Genomic DNA, 21,146 nt, shown 5'->3' on the forward strand with positions numbered 1-21,146 from the left:
CAATTAGAAGATTAAGCAAAAACACAATCTGCAACATTAACTGAAATAGATAATTAGTTAATTTTAGCTTGGCTTATACCATCCATTATACATTAAACGCGCATGCGCAGAAAGTTTGTAGCTTTGAGGTCCGGATTAAAGACTTTTGACTGTATTCTGTAGAATTTTCATTATTATATCATCGTTATAATGAATGTTAATATAATAATTGTAATTATAATTAATAATTAGTATATATGTGTAATCTTTGTACAAAATGTATGTACAAGTATAATATACACTGAAAAGTTTATTAATATAATAATAAATTATTATAGTTATTTAATTAATCATAATTATATTTTAATAAGTAATTGTTATCTTTCCTCTCAATTTTTCGAAAAATTTATATGCGTATTTAAAAAAATTATTTTAGAAAAAAAAAAAGACTTGTATAAAAGATCTCTATATCTGTAAATGTCATGTTAAATTAACTATGATCAAGACAGATTCTGCTCAAATGGAGTCCAAACCTGTTGACCTCCCTTTTTTTATCTGCAGAAAGAATGCTTCTACTAAAAAATATAATTTCATTATTTTTGGTGATTTTTCTTCTTCTTCTTCTTTTTTTTTTTTTTTTTTTTTTATTATTATTATTATTATTATTATTATTATTATTATTATTATTTATTTTTAAAGCAATGAAATAAGTGCTGTTCTTCTAAAATTCATATACTATGGGAAAAAATTCAACATTTTTGGTTACCATTATTGGAGTTGCAAATTGTGAATTTTTCTGTTTATTTCTTTGAATATGAAACAAAGACAGCTGAAAACAGAATCACCTGAAGACATAGGGAGTTTCTCTATTTCAATAATAAATTCCATCTTTCCAGCAAAGAGCGAGTTCTTGGCATGGAATCAACACCTTTTCGGGAAGATTCTAAGATTTTTGGCAGAATGCTAGCCAAGGTTGTGTTTGGCAGGATTTTTAACAGGAATTGTTTGTTAACATGTCAGCTCCCTTTTTCATTGGTACATATGTAGTGCTGTCCAATTCATTGCATTCATATACTCCTCACACAAAAATGAGGACAAATGCTTATATGCTCTGTACAGAAGTGAAAAACTGAGTTCTTCATCCTTTTCTTGGCTACCTGACTATCACAATATATTGTTGTTGAGTTTTCCGTTTTGTAACCTAGCTTTTTCAGGAAATGATATATATCGATGGTGGCTTCAGAAAGAGCTATATATTCTGCCTCCATTGAAAATAGAGCTAGCTATACTGCGTTATTTTAATGATTCCCAGGTGATAGCGGAACCACTCTGTATAAATACAAAATATGCATAAGATTTTTTATCGTCAGTATTTGATGCTCAATCTGCATCCACATAGGCTATGTGTGGTTTCCTTGTTTTCTCTCTTTTTTTTTTTTTTTTTTTTTTTTTCCTGGTCTTTAATATTAGGTTCCCTTTAGCTATTGAAATATTCTGTTTGCTAATGCTTCTTTTCAGGATTGTTGTTAAATTTACTCAAGAAATTCACAGCATATCTAATATCTGATCTAATAGCCACTGAAGCTACATAACTGGTCAAGTTTTTAAATGGGATATTATTCATTTCCACAATTTTGGTTTTTTGGTTTCATTTTTAGTTCTTACCTCTTTTGATAATTTTTGCTATTACCTATAGGTGTGAACATAAATTTAGCATGTTACATATTATATTGATTTAAAATACCATGTATATATTTATTTTGAGAAATTTTAATTGAATTTTCATTTTGACAAAATTCTTATACCTAGGCAATAATGTAACTTTTTCAAGTCTTTTTTATTTTAAAAATGGAAGCTTATCTGCCACAAATTGTTTGCTTAGAATTGATAAAAACAGTAAGATTATCTACATCTACAGTTATGATGGTTTTATTGCTAGATGTCATGTTAAATTAACTATGATCAAGACAGATTCTGCTCAAATGGAGTCCAAACCTGTTGACCTCCCTTTTTTTATCTGCAGAAAGAATGCTTCTACTAAAAAATATAATTTCATTATTTTTGGTGATTTTTCTTCTTCTTCTTTTTATTATTATTATTATTATTATTATTATTATTATTATTATTTATTTTTAAAGCAATGAAATAAGTGCTGTTCTTCTAAAATTCATATACTATGGGAAAAAATTCAACATTTTTGGTTACCATTATTGGAGTTGCAAATTGTGAATTTTTCTGTTTATTTCTTTGAATATGAAACAAAGACAGCTGAAAACAGAATCACCTGAAGACATAGGGAGTTTCTCTATTTCAATAATAAATTCCATCTTTCCAGCAAAGAGCGAGTTCTTGGCATGGAATCAACACCTTTTCGGGAAGATTCTAAGATTTTTGGCAGAATGCTAGCCAAGGTTGTGTTTGGCAGGATTTTTAACAGGAATTGTTTGTTAACATGTCAGCTCCCTTTTTCATTGGTACATATGTAGTGCTGTCCAATTCATTGCATTCATATACTCCTCACACAAAAATGAGAACAAATGCTTATATGCTCTGTACAGAAGTGAAAAACTGAGTTCTTCATCCTTTTCTGGGCTACCTGACTATCACAATATATTGTTGTTGAGTTTTCCATTTTGTAACCTAGCTTTTTCAGGAAATGATATATATCGATGGTAGCTTCAGAAAGAGCTATATATTCTGCCTCCATTGAAAATAGAGCTAGCTATACTGTGTTATTTTTATGATTCCCAGGTGATAGCGGAACCACTCTGTATGAATACAAAATATGCATAAGATTTTTTATCGTCAGTATTTGATGCTCAATCTGCATCCACATAGGCTATGTGTGGTTTCCTTGTTTTCTCTCTCTTTTTTTTTTTTTTTTTTTTCCTGGTCTTTAATATTAGGTTCCCTTTAGCTATTGAAATATTCTGTTTGCTAATGCTTCTTTTCAGGATTGTTGTTAAATTTACTCAAGAAATTCACAGCATATGTAATATCTGAGCTAATAGCCACTGAAGCTACATAACTGGTCAAGTTTTTAAATGGGATATTATTCATTTCCACAATTTTGGTTTTTTGGTTTCATTTTTAGTTCTTACCTCTTTTGATAATTTTTGCTATTACCTATAGGTGTGAACATAAATTTAGCATGTTACGTATTATATCGATTTAAAATACCATGTATATATTTATTTTGAGAAATTTTAATTGAATTTTCATTTTGACAAAATTCTTATACCTAGGCAATAATGTAACTTTTTCAAGTCTTTTTTATTTTAAAAATGGAAGCTTATCTGCCACAAATTGTTTGCTTAGAATTGATAAAAACAGTAAGATTATCTACATCTACAGTTATGATGGTTTTATTGCTAGATGTCCTTTTAGTATCAGCACAATTATCTGATTTCAGAGATTTAAATTTCATACATTTTGTTTTTCATATGTACTATTGCCTTTGTTTAAGATCATTAAAGATCACTTTGAAAGACATACTTTATCTCAATTGATTTCATTGTGCAACCCTTCAGGAATTTCCATGTAAATTTCTTCATCTAAATTCCCATTTACGTGGGTCGTTACAAAATCTAATTAGTAACCTCTTAAAGTGTGGTCCAGGGTATAGACTGAAATATTGGGTTGATCAAAAAGTCATGTCGTATTTTGCTAACAGATGTCATTAGTGTGTTTTTTGGAGTAGAAGCACCATGCGCACGCACCTCACTGAAATACTATATAAGGTCACTCTTCTAACCCATTCAAAAAACAGAAATATGTTTGATTTGAATAAGTTGGATAGATTTTATACGGAGTTGAAAATGGAGGAGAAAACTGTAGGTTTTCATTATGTTTTGCTATTTTATTTCCGCAAAGGCAAGAATGCAACGCACGCTTGTGAAAAGTTGCGTGAAGTTTATGGGGACGATGCTCTAACGACATGTCAGTGCCAGCGCTGACTTGCTAAATTCCGTTCTGGTGGTTTGGATGTGAATGATGCATCTCGGTCAGGAAGGCCATTGGAGGCTGATGATGATGATGATAAAAATAAATAATAAATGGTTAGGCAATGGTTAGGTCTAACCCATGCTACACGACACGAGAGATTGCAGAGGCACTACACATTGCTTTCTCAACCATTCATGACCTTTTAAAGAAGCTCAGATTCGTAAGCAAGCTTGAAGTTTGGGTTCCTCATGAGCTGAAGGAAATCCATTTAGTGAAGCGTTTGAGCATCTGCCGTTCCCGTTTCTGAAGCATATGGTCACTGGTGATGAGAAATGGCTTGTGTGCAATAACGTGGCATGCAAGAGGTCTTGGAAACAGTGTGATAAACCACCTCAATCCATGTTCAAAGCAAACATTCACCAGAAAAGGTCATGCTGTCAGTGTGTTAGGATTTCAAAGGTGATTTCAAAGGTGTGCATTTCAAACTCTTACCAAGGAATCAAACGATTAATTCAGCCATGTACTGTCAACAATTGGATAAATTGAACAATGCAATCAATCAAAAGCGGCCAGAACTCGTGAATCGTAAAGGCTCTGTGTTTCACCAAGACAACGCAAAACCACACACGAGTTTGGTTACCTGCCAAAAGCTGTTGGAGCTTGGTTGGGATGTGTTGCCCCACCCACCTTGCACCTTACGGACCTTGCACTTCAGATTGCTATTTGTTTCACTCTTTGCAGAATTTGTTGAATGATAAAACATTTGATTCCGATGAGGCTATAAATCGGCACCTGGTATAGTTTTTTGCTTCTAAAGACAGATCATTCTACCAGCATGGAATTGTGAACCTTGCCGAACGATGGGAAAAGGTCATCGAACAAAATGGTCAATACATTATTAATTGAATTCTTAATTTTATAGGAAAAATCACCTTTGAAAAAGATAGTAAAAATATGACATGACTTTCCGATCAACCCAATAATTCGTATGGAATGTGATCTGACAACGGAGAAGTAATTTTCAATGAAATCAAGACTAAGGATTTGAGCACAGCATTTAGCGACTAGAAGCCTTATATTTTTTATAGTACTACTTCAACTGTATTTTAATTTAGGTATCCATTTAATACCAATAACTTTCTTATTTAGAGGTTCTTTAACTACTTCCCAACCCTTTTCTTTAACAAGAGAAGTATATTCTGATAGCATGCTATTATGCCAATTTTAGCATATAGACCATTTAACACTTCTTACACTAGGGAATTAATGTTATCAACAACAACATTTTGCATTTGTGTATTTTTATTTACAATTTTATATATATTTTAGGTAAACTCCTTTTTTATTTTCTTGAGATGACCAGGCATCCTTTTCATCAGACTGGGATAATTTGCTGTCTAAATCACTTTTGTATTCTTCTCCATGTTTAAAATCAGGTGGTGACTCTGTGTTGTTTAGAGGTGATGTTTCATCACAAGACATTTTATATAGCATTTTCCCCTTGGGAATAATTTTTGAACTTGTCAATAAATTGTACATCTCTGCTTATTATCACATGCATCAGAAGTCTGTAAGTATAGGAAAGTATGTAAGTATTTTGTGAATGAAAAGCTTACAGTATAATCAGAATAGCCAATAAAAATATATTTTATAGATCGAATAAAAAATTTGCTTGTTTCTGTCTTTTTATTAGCAGAAATCTTTTAAACCAAACTTTGGGAAATGAGGTACTGTTGTCGTTTGGCCAAGCATGATCTCTTAAGGTGTTTTTGCGCTGTCTCCAAAACTTCACATTTAGCAGCAATTTTGGATGTAGCTATATTGATGGCATGAAGTGAAAATTTATGAGACAGCATCATACCTCCATTGTAACTAAAGTGCACCTCAATCTTTCAGTGAAGCAGTTTTGCTTGAGCATATAGGAAGTCATTTTTTTTCATGTTTTATTCCTGCATCATAATGAAACTTATTAAAATCTGTCATTAAATATCTCGTTATCCATTCAGAAAATTTTAATTTAATGAAATTCAGTTTATTTTCAATAAACACTTTAAAATTGATAAAGGCTTGGGTACTTGCGTATTACTGCAACCACCTTGGTGCAGTGTGGCAATTTTTTACAGAAGAAAAAGGAGATTTGGTGAATTTTCGGTTTCCAGTTTACAGTGGATATGGTTACTTGAAGAACTGTAATGCATGGTTGCCAGAGTTTGGCGATTTCTTCTAAGGTAGTTGCAATAATACATTAAGTGTCAAGGCTTGTTTACCTTCATCCTTAGACTTTAGAAAATTAACATGAACATATTGAGATTTATTGATAATAAAGGCTGCAAAATAAAAATCACCTATAAAGATCCACCTATTAATTTGATTTTCATGGGGCTACACAAATGAGAATGAATAAGATTTAATAATTCAATACTTCTGTACTTAAGAGTCTTTAGAAAGGGAGTTGTGGTTTGTTTACCCTTAATATACACCTTACAGGTAAAAAGAAAGTCATCCTGAGAAAACAAAAGACCTTCGACCATATAATTTAACTTGAGTTTTTAGCCACATCTACTGATCTATTTCTTTAGTTGTTGACACAAATTCAAAATATTGGTATGATATTATAAAGTTCATTTTCACATTTATCTGAGAATATTGTTCTGTTATTTAGAAGTAATTATTTGAGGACAGTTTTGTTTGAATGTTACTGAATAATTATTTGCAGTTACTTTAGACACTGATATTGAACTATTTTTCAAATCAGATGCACTGAATACATTTTAAAGTCTAATATTTTCAGTTTTAGAGCCTATTCAAACTTTAAATTTAATAGTTCCCTTTCAAGTAGCTGAAAGTAATTTATCAGCAGCAAACTTAACATTGCTATTCCAAGAAAATACCTCAATCTCTTCAAGCAGTTCTTTTGAGTTACGCATGTAGGATGTTACACCACCATCAAGGTAGAAGATATCTTAGGAATCAATATTTATACGTGATGTGGCCATTACATGTTATTCAGCGGAATTCTTTTGCTCTTCTGGTAGATTCTCTTGGGTGTTTGTTTTTATTTTCTTTTTGTTCGTCCTCCATTCTAACATTTCATTTATGTCAGAGGTTGGCAACTTTTTTTGGCTGCAGGTCAAAATCAACCAAAACACATGTATTAAGAAGATTTGTCTTTTCATTTTAGAACAGTCTTTCTTAATGAATAATAACTTAAATTTTATTGAGAAAATAATTATACTTTTAACATAAAAAATTTAAATTATTATAAAAGCACTAACAAACTGAATGAACTTTATTTTTCTGTTCAATATCAATGGCTCCCTGATATAGAACTTGTGACTTCAGCTTAGTCAAGTCTGGCTTGTAGTTAATCCAAGCATCTGAATTTTCAGTAGTTAAGTTGCTCCCAAAAAATAAATTTCATGTGTGAAATATCTGCTTGCATGTTTAAGTTGATCTAATATGTAACAAATGGCAAAGCTACTTTTTTAGAATTATGAATTATGGATTGATGTTACCAAACTTATAAATTTCTTCTTAAAATTATGTTAGTTTTTATTTTAAAAAATAAAAGTGCATATTCATTACTGCAACTTCATAATCAAATAAAAAAATGTTATAGGTTTTATTTGTTTTTGGTTATTTTTTTAATGTATTCTTCAAGTGCTTGTTTCATATTTACAATTTTTTTTACATATTCCATGTTATTTTGGGAACTCAGTGGGTCACTTGAAATTATGAAAAGGGTCACAGGTTCATGAGGCCTGCTGTATGTCCATGTATATTGAAGAAATTGCATCTGTAGTGAACTGGATACTGCTTCCCATTTGAAAATAATCTTGTTTCAGTTTTGAAACTGCTTGTTGATTATGCTTCATAGCTCTTGAACAGAACACACATTGTGATTCAGAATGTGATGATTCTTACTCTTGCAAGCTTCGATTTCTTCCACTGCTTAATTTTCAGCATTTCTGGATAGCGCAATACAACATGGGATTCAGTGATAATTTGAAAGCTTTCATGAGGGGTCCAGTATGCTATGCAGAAAAAATGCTGTTATTAAATTATCCATGATTTTGATTTCTGTTTCTTTTTTGGCACTAAGTACGAAAAATTCATTTAAATGATCTGCCATTTGTTTAAAATCGCTGATCTTTATAAAAGGTATTTTTTTTTTTTTTTAGGATTAAGGCTTTTGTAGCTGGCCCTTTTTTATTCACAAATAGAACACATTTTCTTCCATAGTTCATTAAGATGCCACACTGTTCTTTACTTGCATAAGTTCACTAGGTGAGATTCATAGAATTATAGCCATTTATGCTTTCTGGTCAGTTGTTATCCATTTAGTAATTTCTTCAGCACTAGTTTCAGGTTTTGGAATTGCCCATATGCATAGTCCCAGTGATCATTTTTTATCAGTGTGTGTCCTTGACTTGTAGTTTCCGTGTGTGAAAATTCTCCTTGATCAGCTTTTTGATTGAAACTGTATTCATCACTGTTTTTATCAGTTGACTTAGTATGGGTTATTGGAAGAATTTAACAGTGTTGGTTTTACTGTTCAGTTAAACATCGCCTGGGCCCATAGCCAGTGTAGAATAATGGCGACATCTTACACTATAAGTACAAGCATTTATTGTTACAATAAAAACAAGAAATAACAACAGAGTAGAAAACTAACAAAGTAATCCAACATACAGTGCTTCACCATGCTTAACCAACTGACTACTAAGTGTATTGCCATGCTGCAAAAATCTGACATACCCTGTATATACTAGAGGAATTGATGGCTATTTCCAACAGTTGTTGATTGCATTAATATTTTACAGATACCTTTTCTTCTCTTTTTACATATTTACTTTCCTTCTATTTTGTTACCTTTTGCTAAAGAATTGAGTATGTTTATCTTGGCAAATCAGCCTAATTCTGCTGTAAATCTTATTTATTTTCATTTCATCTTTTGATGCAATTTTTCTTAGCTGACCTTTAACATCCACATTTATATTTGCTGAAATCTGAAATGATAGAATATCTTGTTACATATTTTTTAAATTGCTGTGCCTATTTCCTCATTGTGCTTAAATTATTTTTACTGTATAAATGATTTTTTTTAAAACCCTCATGTAAATTTTTGTGCTTTTATAGTCCCAATTGTACATGATTCGTAAGGATCCAAAAACCTTCTGTCATGAACCTGAAGGTCCTCCAGAAATATATGAAAATTGGCTAGAATCTTTTGATCCCAGTGAGTATGAAGATGAAATGACGAGAATAATGATGTCATGTTCAGAAGTTCAAGAATTGTATGATAAATTAGTAAGTATTTGAAACAAATTTGCTTTTTCGTTTAAAATAATCTCTGTGATTTACAAACACTATTTCATCATAAAATTATGCTTATGCTTTCTTTTTAAAGTAAATAAATATGAAATGAGGTTACTTATTTTTCGTATCATTATAAAATAAGTAGGATGCCTAAATGAAGAGTTTGGATTCATTTAATTAGTAGATTTATTAAAACTATTGTAATTTAAATAACTTAGATGTATACTGCTGTGTTTTTAATGTGAGAATCATTTTCTCGTGAGAACAGATCATCCTAAAATATTTTAGATGAATATTAGTGCATATTTTTAAAATGCAGTTAGTAAGAATATGAAAAAGGTACCTAACAGGCATATGTAAGCCACATTCCGAAAGTAATATCCATTTGATAATAATAATAAAATAACAAAAATTAGTAAACTTTTTTAAGCACTTACCTGTGACGATTTTTCCTAATAAACACCCATAGCATTGAAATCAAAACACGTGGTCGATCAACAGTCAGTTAAATAAGATAGAAAATTTTTACCTGGTTCTTGATTCAGTGAGCTTCTAAGACAGCAATTGAAGATATTTTAGATGTTAATTCTTTTCTTGCATAATATAATGAGGGACAACTTTACACTCTTGACAATACACAACAAAGTTTAGCTACGTTAAAATATTAACTAAAACAAAACAGTTACTGCACATCACCGGCATCTATATGCTAGAGTTTGCAGCATCCTCCAGGGCCAAAAATTTGGAAATGAAATTTCCTTAAGTGTCGATTAAGAGTTCCAAAGAACATAATAGTTGCACTGATCTCTTAATGGGAGTTCTATTCAAAAATCTCATAGTCCATGCATGGATATAGCCATCACATCCAGGATGCAATTCTGTCGCAATGCTTATTTGTCATGAAAGTCTAGGGGCTTTGTCATTGCTTATCAAAACCTCAGTGTTTGCTGAAAGTTCTGTAGGCCAGTTGATTGATCATGATTGATAAGCTGTTCTAAGCTCAGAAAGATAAGATGATTTCCATCTTTTCCAAATTCATTTAAGTATGTCTTCTTGTTATCTTCTCATATTTAAAAGTTGAGATTCAGAGAAATTAATCCCTTTACTTGTTTGAGAAAAAATCAGTAATCATCATTCTATCAAGAAATGTACAGGTGTTAGTGATTCTGGTTCATTTGTTAACCAGAAATTACAAGCATTAAGTGAAAACGTGAGAGGCCTGAAGTTGATTATTGCCTTTGTCTGTATTAGTATAACTTCCAGTTCTTGAAACTGGTGGTCTTCCTTAGATTCTTTAATACAGTCAAAAGTCGTTAATTCGGACACCCATAATCCGGACCTCAAAGCTACAAACTTTCTGCGCATGTGTTGCGTTGACGCATGCGCGTAAGACCTTTACGGCTGCAAATATGCGTGTACGCATGCACAAAATACGTTTATGAATGCGTGTTTAATGTATAACAAACGGTATAAGCTAAGCTAAAATTATCTAATTCAGTTAATGTTGCAGATTGCGTTGTTCCTTAATCTTCGAATTGGATTCGGCTTATTATTTTTTGCAGACTGTTAAAGCAATTTTATAAAAGTAAGCTTGAACTTTCGATTATGTCAAATAGAATTTCTGATATATATTTACTAATATGTAAAGGATCTACAAAGCGAAAGTATGTTTCGAAGTTCATTAAACAAAAAGTGGAATGGCTGCAAAAAATGGATAAAGGCATATACTTTGTTTATCTTTAACGCCTTTATCTAAACATTGTTTATCTTTTTGCGCTGTCTTACATCAAGAACCAAGTAGAAAGTTCATACTTGGTTCTTGATGTAAGACAGCACAATGAATTGGAAGTTGATCTGTCAGCACTATCTTTATCTTCAGGGCAGATGTTTTTATTTTATTTGGCTTATAATTCCTGGATAATTCCTTACTAAATGTAGTATTTCATCTCGATGTACTCCATCTTTGATATGATTTAAATCAAATTCCTCGTCATTATAATTCGCTTCCGATAGCAAAGAAAGTGACAGAGGTTATTGAAAACAAAAAAAATTGCGATTGACAAATTAGTCGGTATTCTCGACACAGCAATTATAGGACTTGAACGGCGGAACTTTGTAACTGAACAAGAAATTATGTCTGTTTATAGAATTAAAGAGGATGTATTATCACATAAAAAACGAAGCAAATTAAACAACTTACACTAAAAGAAATATTTAATAAAGTAAACAAATAAATATTAAGCTTTTTTTTTTTTTTTTTTTTTTTTTTTTTTTTTTTTTTTTTTGTAAATTTTGATACCCTTTAGATCATAATAATTCTTTATTTCATAAATTACGGTTTCATATTTTTAATTTTATAATTTCTGCATGCCATCTTACCAGATTTAAACAGATGATCTATAATCCAGAATCGGTGAAGTCCCGACGAGTCCGGATTAACGACTTTTGACTGTATTGTGACCTTTTAATGCATCACTTATTTATTCACATCTTTAGTTAAAGAAGTTTGATTAGTTTTTTACTCTTTAACTTCTCTAATTCACTAGGTTGTGTCATTTTCAATTACTAAAGCTTCTGTTTATTTCACGACCGTAAAGCAAAAAGGTCTAGTTGATAAATAAATAAATATATTCAAATAAAATAGATGGTTCATATTTGGTTCTTGATGTAAGACAGTAATTCAAGATATTTTAGACATTAATTCTTTATTGGCACAGTGTAATGAGAGACAACATTACACTCTTAACCATACACAGTACATGTTAGCAACATAATCAACCTTAATCATAACCAGAACAGAACAATTACAGCGCATCAATGCCATCTGTATTCCAGAGTTTGCAACAGAGTCATTTATCATGTTAACTTTGATTTTAACCCTCTAACAGCGTATTTTTTATCAAATTAGGTTCAAAAATTGCGGAATTGTTTAATTATATATTTTAGAGTTAAAATATACAAAATGTTTTGTAAAAGTTTTTTTTTTTTTTTTTTTTTTTTTTCAGTATAGAATTAGATTATAAAAAAAGGGTGTTGGAAAATTTGAGCTGAAGAATAATCATATAAAAGAAAAGTTTTGAAAATATGATTTATTTTATAAAATATAATGTTAAAGTGTATATACTAATGAAAATACGCAAAATATTTACAAAACATTTATTAGAAATTAAGTGTAATATTATAAACTTCGAAACAAGGCTCGAGGCATCCTATCTCGCCATCTTAGCACAAATACACATTTCTTTGAGAATTGTTTTCCCAATTTCAGTTTTTTTTTTTTTTTTTTTTTTTTTTTTTTTTAGAAACAAACAGCACAATGTCTATGAGTTTCTTTCTTGATGGAATTGGGGGGATATATATCTAGCAAAATGTTGAAAATGTTGCGCAGTTAGTCTCATGTCATTGAGAGTTGAACTACAGACATCTTTGAGCTTTGAAAAGAGTGGGCAAAATGGTGCAAAGCGTGTTTCTATATTTTGCAGAAATATGGATAACTAATGCCATCTCTTAACCCAGATCTGAATAAATAAACATCACAGCAAAACCAAAATGAAACCATGAACAGGAAAAGAGCGGGTTGTGCAGTTAAATAAGCGTTTAACAGTGTAACTAAAAGTCTGTTAGTAAAATGCATCCCCGCAGAAATCGTGAGTTGCGCAGATTTTGCAATTTTTTAATTGCACTTGGATATTGCGGGATATACAGCGAGAGGGTTAAGAGACATTATTGATTCTAAGATACACTTCTTAGTTTTAGTACTCTTGCCAACAGCAGCCTAGAACAAAGAAGACTGGTTCTAAGAAAATAAATTTTAAAAAATATTTCTAACATCTATTTTGTTGTTATCAACTTTGTATCAATAACAGTAGTGTATTTAAATTAGTTTTTTTGGATAAAATTAGATACTTCAGACTTTAATATTACTTCATTCTTAAATGTTTGTTAATTAAATACTTTAACTTATTTCTTTATATTTTAAAATTAAATACTTCAGTCTTAAAATGAATGACTGTTACCTTTGATTTTTTAAAACATCATGGTTTTGAGATGCACTGCTTAATTTTTAGTACCACTGCCAACAACAGCTAAAAATAAATAAATAAAAAGAAAAGAAAAAAGACATTCTGATTAAATAAAATAAAAGAAATGAAAAATACATCTAGTTGTTATGAACTTTGTATTAACAACAGTTGTATATTTTTTTAATTAGATTTGAATAAAATTAAATACTTCAGATTAACTAGTAATTTATAAAAATATGGGATTCTAAGTATAGTAACCTGTTTTTAGTTATATTTTTATGATGCAGTTGCCCCTTAAAATAAGAAAGTAATATAAAATAAAGAAATATGAGGTAAAAACTGAAAGGAGAAGTTTTTGTAAGTCATTCTCACTTCTTCCTCCAGTTTGTTGGCAGAAGGATCTGTAGGTACCTGGTAAGGTTGCATGCTATAATTCAGGTATGTTTATACTTTTGTGTGCATTGCATCATCACACTAGAAGCTGTGCTTGCAGATGTGTAGTAATGGTTGTATTTCTTACTAAATGAACCACCTGTCTAGGGTTACAGGCAAAAATATTGCACATGAAAACTTTGTGGAGAAAACAACGCAAGGAGAAACATCATTGAACATCATGGGAGAAAAAAAGCAAGAAAAAACATCATCATCAAAAATAAAGCGGTCCAAAATACCATGATTTTAAAACATCGTGGTAAAAAAATTAAGCACCTAAAAATCATCATGTGACGATAACACTGCAGACATGTGTTTTTTAGGCTTTAAAAGTTTCACGCAATGAATTGTAAGCACCAGAGGAATATTTTTACCTCTATATTTCATATTTTTGGGTCAATTAATAATTTTTGCTAAAACTGCAGGGAGGAAGGAAATTTGAGCATTCAAAAGCTGAAAATGAGTGGGAAAATAATGCTATGTACGAGTATGTAATTAGTGCTGCATAGTTAATAGAATTTTAAATTTATGTACGAAGTTAGTAAAAGTCATTATTTAATTAATCTCCTTTATAAAGTTGTGTTCGCAGTTTTTCATGAAACTTGTAGTCTAAAAAAATTAGAAAAGGGAAGATGAAGAAGGTGAGCATGAAGTTAAGTAGGCAGTTCCAAATTATGTTATGTTAAAATTGTTCAAGTAAATATCAAACTGTAAAATTATTTTCTTTTACCTTTCTTTATATGATATTATTTTAGTAAAAATTAAGTCTTGTCTTGTTTCAGATCTTTCAGTCTTAGAAGTGTCATTAACATTTTTATGTACAGCCTTGCCTGGATGTTGATTTGTTATTTAGAATGAAACATGCCAGGAGGAAGTAATTTTCTACTCATTTTCAACTTCCAAATACTAAAGTTTCCTTCTTGCTTTTTTAGCAAAAATATATATATTAATTAATCCAAAAATATGAAATATAGAGGCAAAAATATTCTTCATCATTACTTGCACTTGTAAATTATTATGGAAATATGCATTTGAAACTTCTAAAGTTTAAAAGACATATGTCTGTGATGTTATCGTCATGTGCAGGTGCTGGAGCATACTCAAGTACTTTCAGTATTAGCTATCCTGTTGGGAAATATTGTGACAATTTTGATGGAGATATAGTGATAATATCATTTGATAAATTGAGAGACAGTCCTGATCCCAATATTGTGTTTTTCGTTGATTCTCAGGCTGCTATATTATTGCTTTTGAATTCAACATACAATGAAAATGCACATATTCATACTTGTAGAACAAGGCTTTTTGAACTTGAGAATTCTAGAGAAAGCATAGCCCTCCAATGGATTCCGAACCATTGTGGCATGTTTGTAATGAGCAGGCTGATGGACTTCCTAAAGCTGGTTGGTTCTCTAATGACTCAGCCTGATTCTCCTCTGCCTTTGCATACATACAAAGGATTGTAGACAATAAAATTAAGAATAGTAGAATGTCCTTATACAAAGATGCAGCTGTGGGTAACAGGTGAAACATCCTGGTTAACAAAAAGAATAAAATTCCCAATTCTTTGACCCATAATGTTCGAGTTGCTTATTTTCGAATGCTAACTGGACATGATTATTTATAAAGGCATTTATGTCATATTGGAATCAAGAATTCAGCATGTTGCTCTTTATGTCATCAGGGTGACATGGATGGTGACCATCTCAAGAACTCCTTCATTGTTTTAAAGCTTTTTAATGACAACTCTTTTGATGCTAATTTTAATTCTCATTTTCATGCTTCTTCACTTTACTAGGCTGCTCATTGCTTAATGGCAGAAGTGCCACAGACAGCGTAGAATTTAAAAAAAAAAAAAAAAAAAAAAAAAAAAAAAAAAAAAAGCTTCATCTTCATTCACCCGTCAAACTGAAGAAGACCTAACAAACCATTTTCATACCAAATACAATGGCTGTTATGTTCTGGGACTAACAGGGTTCACTCTTTATTGAAGTTTTGACAGGTGGTTAAATCATCAATGCAAATAAATATTGCGAAATGCTGGAAAATTTGAGGAAATCCATTCAAAATCACAAGAGAGTCCCCATGGTGTAAGTCAGAGGATATGATCATCTCCCAATGACATTGTACAGCTGATGGAATGTCAACATTTGCAGCTGAGTTTAGTTGAGACAATTTGGTTTACAGCTGCAGTCTCAACCCCCTCCTCCCACGAAAGATTACCTTCTTTTCACAAAATTAGATTTTTAAACTGTGAAGTGATTTGCTTATGACAAACTCCATCAAATTGTATGTGTCAGCTCATTTAGACTATAGGCAGAAATGTGTCTAGAAACTTGTCTTCTAGTGCAGTGCTTTGATGCCATAAATGTACATATTTCCAAAAATGTTTTATTTGACTAAATTTTTCTGTTGTTATTATCATCAAATAAGTACTACTTTCTGGACAAGCCTTGTACATGTATTGTACACTTGTACTATGTCAATTAATTGTAGTTTAATATATTTTTAAAGAAAAATCATTGGTATCAGTTTGTTGAGAATTATCTATGCAATTAAATCACCTTCAGTTAAGTTTTCTAGGTGCTGAATATTTTTATTAATTAAATATAACCTTTGAAGATGAAATATTCTTACTACAAGACAACATCTTACTACAATACAAAGTCCGAAATCCAGACGTCCGTTATCCAGAATGATCTAAAATCTGGACCTCAAAACCACCAAAAACGTTTTCTTTTAGGCTTTACAGATGCGCACTTGATTCCCCCCTCCCTCCCTCCATGCATAATAAAACATCTGGAGAGTCCTGATTCTTAATTTCACTTCGACACTAAATAAAATACTTTGTTATTGAAGAAGCAATTATTTTAGCATAAATTATTACGATCAGTAATTTGGCTCCGTTGCTGCATATGTGCTTGGCATACATCTCAAACCCAAAGATTCCACATAGATACATCGTTGATCTGACGGCCAACCCGGTGAATCATTATTTATTATACTTTACTTTCATCACTGCATGTTTATCAAAACATGACAAATTGAATAATGACTCGTGTAGCAATGCCTAAATATTTTTTTTATGTTAGTAATTGAATAATAAAGAAGTATGGTAACCTTTTTTGTTGACATTATGCCTGGTGATGATTACAAATTTAAGTTAAATGCACTAAAAAATGTTGAAGAGGAAAAATTTACCAAAACTTTCTTTCCATATGCTAAAAATAGATTTTGTTGATGATACTCATAGACCCAAAGATTACATTTAGTGCTATTTGAATTAAGAATAACTGATTTGTTATTCACATAATGCCAGAACCAGTGCCAGTGCTCGTGTGGCCGCATCGAGTCAGAGAATTTAGGACCCACAGCAAAGAATATGTATTGTTAGACATAGACATTCTTTGCCCACAGAGGCTGCATCAGGCGGTAAGATTTCTAGCACCGGCTCTCAATAAGGTATATGGTGGGAATTTATTTATTCAGAACTTTGATAAGCCTTAAGCCTATGTGCAAGAAATAAGACATAAATATAATAAATAACTAATACAATTCAGGCTTAATTGTCTCAGTGTGTGATAGAAGCAAGATAAAATTTAATGGAACAACTTGTTGTTAGTCACCAAGCTCATGATGCATAGCCAAATATATATAGAGAAGGATAGCTAAATTTGATGATGAAAGCCGCTAATTTTAAAGGTTTTCGGATATCGCAAAACAAAGGTGAAATTTTCCAATTAATGGATTTTGTAAAGAAATGTATAGAAGCAGTAATAGGTGAAGATGATATAAAAGAAGTTTTTCATTGCAATGAGAATGCTTTTTAATCATCAATCAATTAATGAATGGCGAAATTTGTAGTATGGTAGAAGTGATACAGTGAGAATAATACAATATAAGAAGTCTTAAATTAATTTCTGGTAACTTTAATGGCAGGACAATTTGCATACATGCATATTTGCATATAAAGCTTGAGACAAAACCAAATACCCATTTAAGTAATGAGTGTTTGAATATCTCGGGTATTGTGTAATTTAAGAAAGTCAAAAATCTTATTTAAAAACAAACTTTTTATAACAAAAGTTCTGTGGAACTTTCCAGAACCTTATGTGAGGAAGACCAGGACTATCAAAAGATGTGGGAAGAGTAATATTTGTAATGGACTTGAAAGGAAGAAAATTATCAAACAAAATTCTAAAAAATATACTAATCTACAGCAGTTTCATTAATATCACTTTACTGTGTTTTAAGAAAAGTTTTGCAAGAAAAATACGCTTGTGTCAAGCAGATTCCTTACTACTTAATGCTACTATATTGAAACAAAGATTTGATGATGTAGGTAAAAGATTCCTGCCTTGAATAAGTTGGCAGCATGTACATTAGAGATTTTGAACTAGAGCTAAATCACAATCACTCCAAATGAAGAAGTATGTCCTTCCCATGACCTCAAAAATTTCGATATGGACAGTCATGGATAAAGCAAATTATGATCTCTGCCTATGAAGAGATCATTATGAAAGCTAAAGATCCAGTTAAAAAAAGTGTGACTGCAGTGTATTCTTAGAAATAGTTGGAAAAATTATGCACATGAACACAAAAGAACACTTGACTTGCTCAGGGATGGACATTTTGAATGTTAACCATACATGGGAACGTTGTGACAGATTTGCTGACCAAGCACAAGTGAGATGTTTTTCCTCATCCACCATTTAAAGTCCATGAGTCTACCAGACCTAAAATACTTCCTCAGTTTGAATGAATCCAATTGTGGACTGTATCTTTCCTTCCTGAAAGAGGTTTTGTTCAGTGAATTACTCAAGGTATCCCAGGAATAAAAAAAAATGTACCCTTCAAGGGATAGCATGTCTTCCAAAACAGAAGATAGCCTAGGACTCTAAGAAGAAGCAATCTGAAATAAAATAAAATAAAACCTGGTAGGGAAAAAAAAAAAAAAAAAAGCATTAGAAATCATTATTTTTTAAATGACCTTCACATTTATCTTTTGTGCTATCCTAATTGCTATTACCCACTCAAAAAATAACAAGGCTGTAATTCATAGAAAAGACAGTTCATATTTTAGATTGTTTTACTCAGATTATCAGCAGACAGTTTGAAATTGATTAAATTACTACATAATGTAATTAAAAAATTAAAGTACTGATTAATAAAAAAATGTTGTATAATTTCTGTTTGAAAATGCAGTTGCATTTTTAAAATAAAATAAATGCTTGTTGAAGGCAAGTCCCTTTCTGAGGGACGAAAAGTCAACATTTGGTTCGGGAGCCATAAATAAGAGGCATTTGGCCATACCTATTATATGCACTTCAATATGCTTGCTTTAGGCCTTCAGAAAAAGTTTCATGTTGTATATTATTCTTGTGTTTAAGAAGGGTGTTTTAGTGCAATTTTGGTGGATAGTGGGGTTGTTATAAGACTTATGTGGATCATTATAGCTAGAGGTTCATTTTCTCATTCTGGCATCATATTATTACAAATTGACTGTTTTTTAATGCAATGAAAGCTAGGCATTCAAGATGCTGCATCTGTGTGTTAGGTAAAATGATTTTAATCTGAATACTGTTAACAGTATTGAAAGAATTTATGTTCAGTTTAAGTTTTGTTGAACATTTTGGAAACTTTCTACAGTACTTTCATGATTCTGTCCTTTTTTTATTGTTTTAGGTTCCTAGTTCTGTTTCCCATCTAGAATTTTGGCAGAGATATTTTTACAGAGTTCATCTTCTTAGAAAAGCTGAAACCAAAAGAGCAGATTTAATGCGAAGAGCTGAACAAATTTCCATTGCTGATGTTGAATGGAATGAAAATACAAGTAACAACTCTATTGCTTGTATATCTCAATAATAATTTTGGAAAAAAATTTAAATGATTGCTATGGAAAATGTTTTATATCAATTTCATTTTATTTTATTTTTCAATATTTAAAACATATTAACATTCTTAGGACAGATCAAATTAATACAACTAATATTCTCTTTTAGGTGGTGAAATAAAAAATAGTGCACATATTCATAATTCAGAAAAATTTGCTGCTTCCGTTTTGAAAGCTGAGGATGCTGAAAGGAATGCTGTAAATTCAAATGCGAATCAAGTAAAACATTCTCCATATCGTTCCGAGCTTACCAGAGAATCTGCTCAATCCATTCCTGCTGAGGTGGCTGAAAATGATACCGATGCTAAAAAAACTCTAAAAACTAATGAACATATTGCAGTTCCCAACATATCGTCAACAGATTGTGCAGAAGAAAATGTTGAGAAAACTGTAACTGAAGTTCTTAGTGAAACTACTGACATTCAAACCGAACTTTCATCAGAAGATAGCACAGATGGAAGTCGTTTGTCCCCTGTTGAATCACTTGGGAAAGGTTGATATCTAATATTTATGTGTTACCCATTATTTTGTTATTATGGGCATCCTCCTTTTTTTTTTTTTTTTTTTTTTTTTTTTTTCTTTTGCATAGCATTCACTTAATTTTTGTTATCATATTTGCATCTTTCTTCTGTAACTGGTTGTACTTTCTTTTACATCTTTCATCTTAAATATCATGTTTTGTATTGAAATCATTATGAAATCCATTTGTAACTTTGGTTCTTGCTTCTTTTTTGCTTTAACCTATATTCTTTCTGTCATTTTTCTGCTTTTCCTGTATAACAATGATTATTTTAGATTTCTAATTAAAATGTGTACAAATCATATATATATTTATGTATTCTTAAAGTTTAATTAAATTCCTTTCCATAGTAATCCTTTAGTTTTTGGATATCATTTGTTATCTATGATTTGTTTTGTGAATTTTTATTTGTTTCATTGTAAGAATAGAATTTGGGAATATATTTTTTTAATGTTTTTGATCATAATGTTTATAAGCATAATATTTGAATGAGTTTTGATATATTCTCTATAAAAGAATAAAAAAGATCATATCCTTGCTAGAGGAGTATTTATGGAGTTTGTGATTTACATTCCTTCAAAGCATAAAAACAACTCTTCCCCCATATAACTATATAAAGGGAGGGGATAGCTTTATAGTTTCTTTCTATTTAATTTTTGTTTTTTTGTTATTTTTATGTGTTAGTTGTTATTATTTCTTACTTTGTTTGCTTTTTATTTTATTTCATTTTTATATCAAGAATTTTGAAAATATTCATTAGCTGTTGTTAAAATGTATTAGATCTTTTCTAGTTTATTATATATTACACCTTCAGTAAATTACTGGGAAATTTCTAAAATTAATATGTAGAGTTGTGGTATGTATAGAATTAAAATATTCAGAAGTGTTGCATATATTTAAAAATACAGATTTAATATGAGAATGCTAGAACAATGGACTTTTTTTTTTTAATTTCTGTTGTGTATCCATTTGTAGATGAATCATTAGGAAAAGACTGAGTCTTAGATAGCTACTTTTTGCTCAAAATTAGTTCAGT

At 30.8% G+C, this 21,146-nt stretch overlaps 1 protein-coding gene across 1 annotated transcript in view; it reads left to right on the forward strand.

Annotated features, from left to right (window-relative positions):
* LOC118189123 (BSD domain-containing protein 1-like) overlaps positions 1–21,146 on the forward strand; it is a 54,122-nt gene that overhangs the window by 22,944 nt on the left and 10,032 nt on the right. Inside the window, exons 5-7 of the mRNA XM_085824143.1 lie at positions 9,064–9,234; positions 19,383–19,530; positions 19,700–20,083. Coding sequence (XP_085680269.1) covers positions 9,064–9,234; positions 19,383–19,530; positions 19,700–20,083 — 703 coding nt within the window. The remainder of the gene's footprint in view (positions 1–9,063; positions 9,235–19,382; positions 19,531–19,699; positions 20,084–21,146) is intronic.

Source organism: Stegodyphus dumicola, chromosome 9 (assembly GCF_044657685.1).
Source record: "Stegodyphus dumicola isolate Sdum_Otavi_A_Nest chromosome 9, ASM4465768v1".
In the NCBI taxonomy this organism is placed as follows: Eukaryota; Metazoa; Arthropoda; class Arachnida; order Araneae; family Eresidae; genus Stegodyphus; species Stegodyphus dumicola.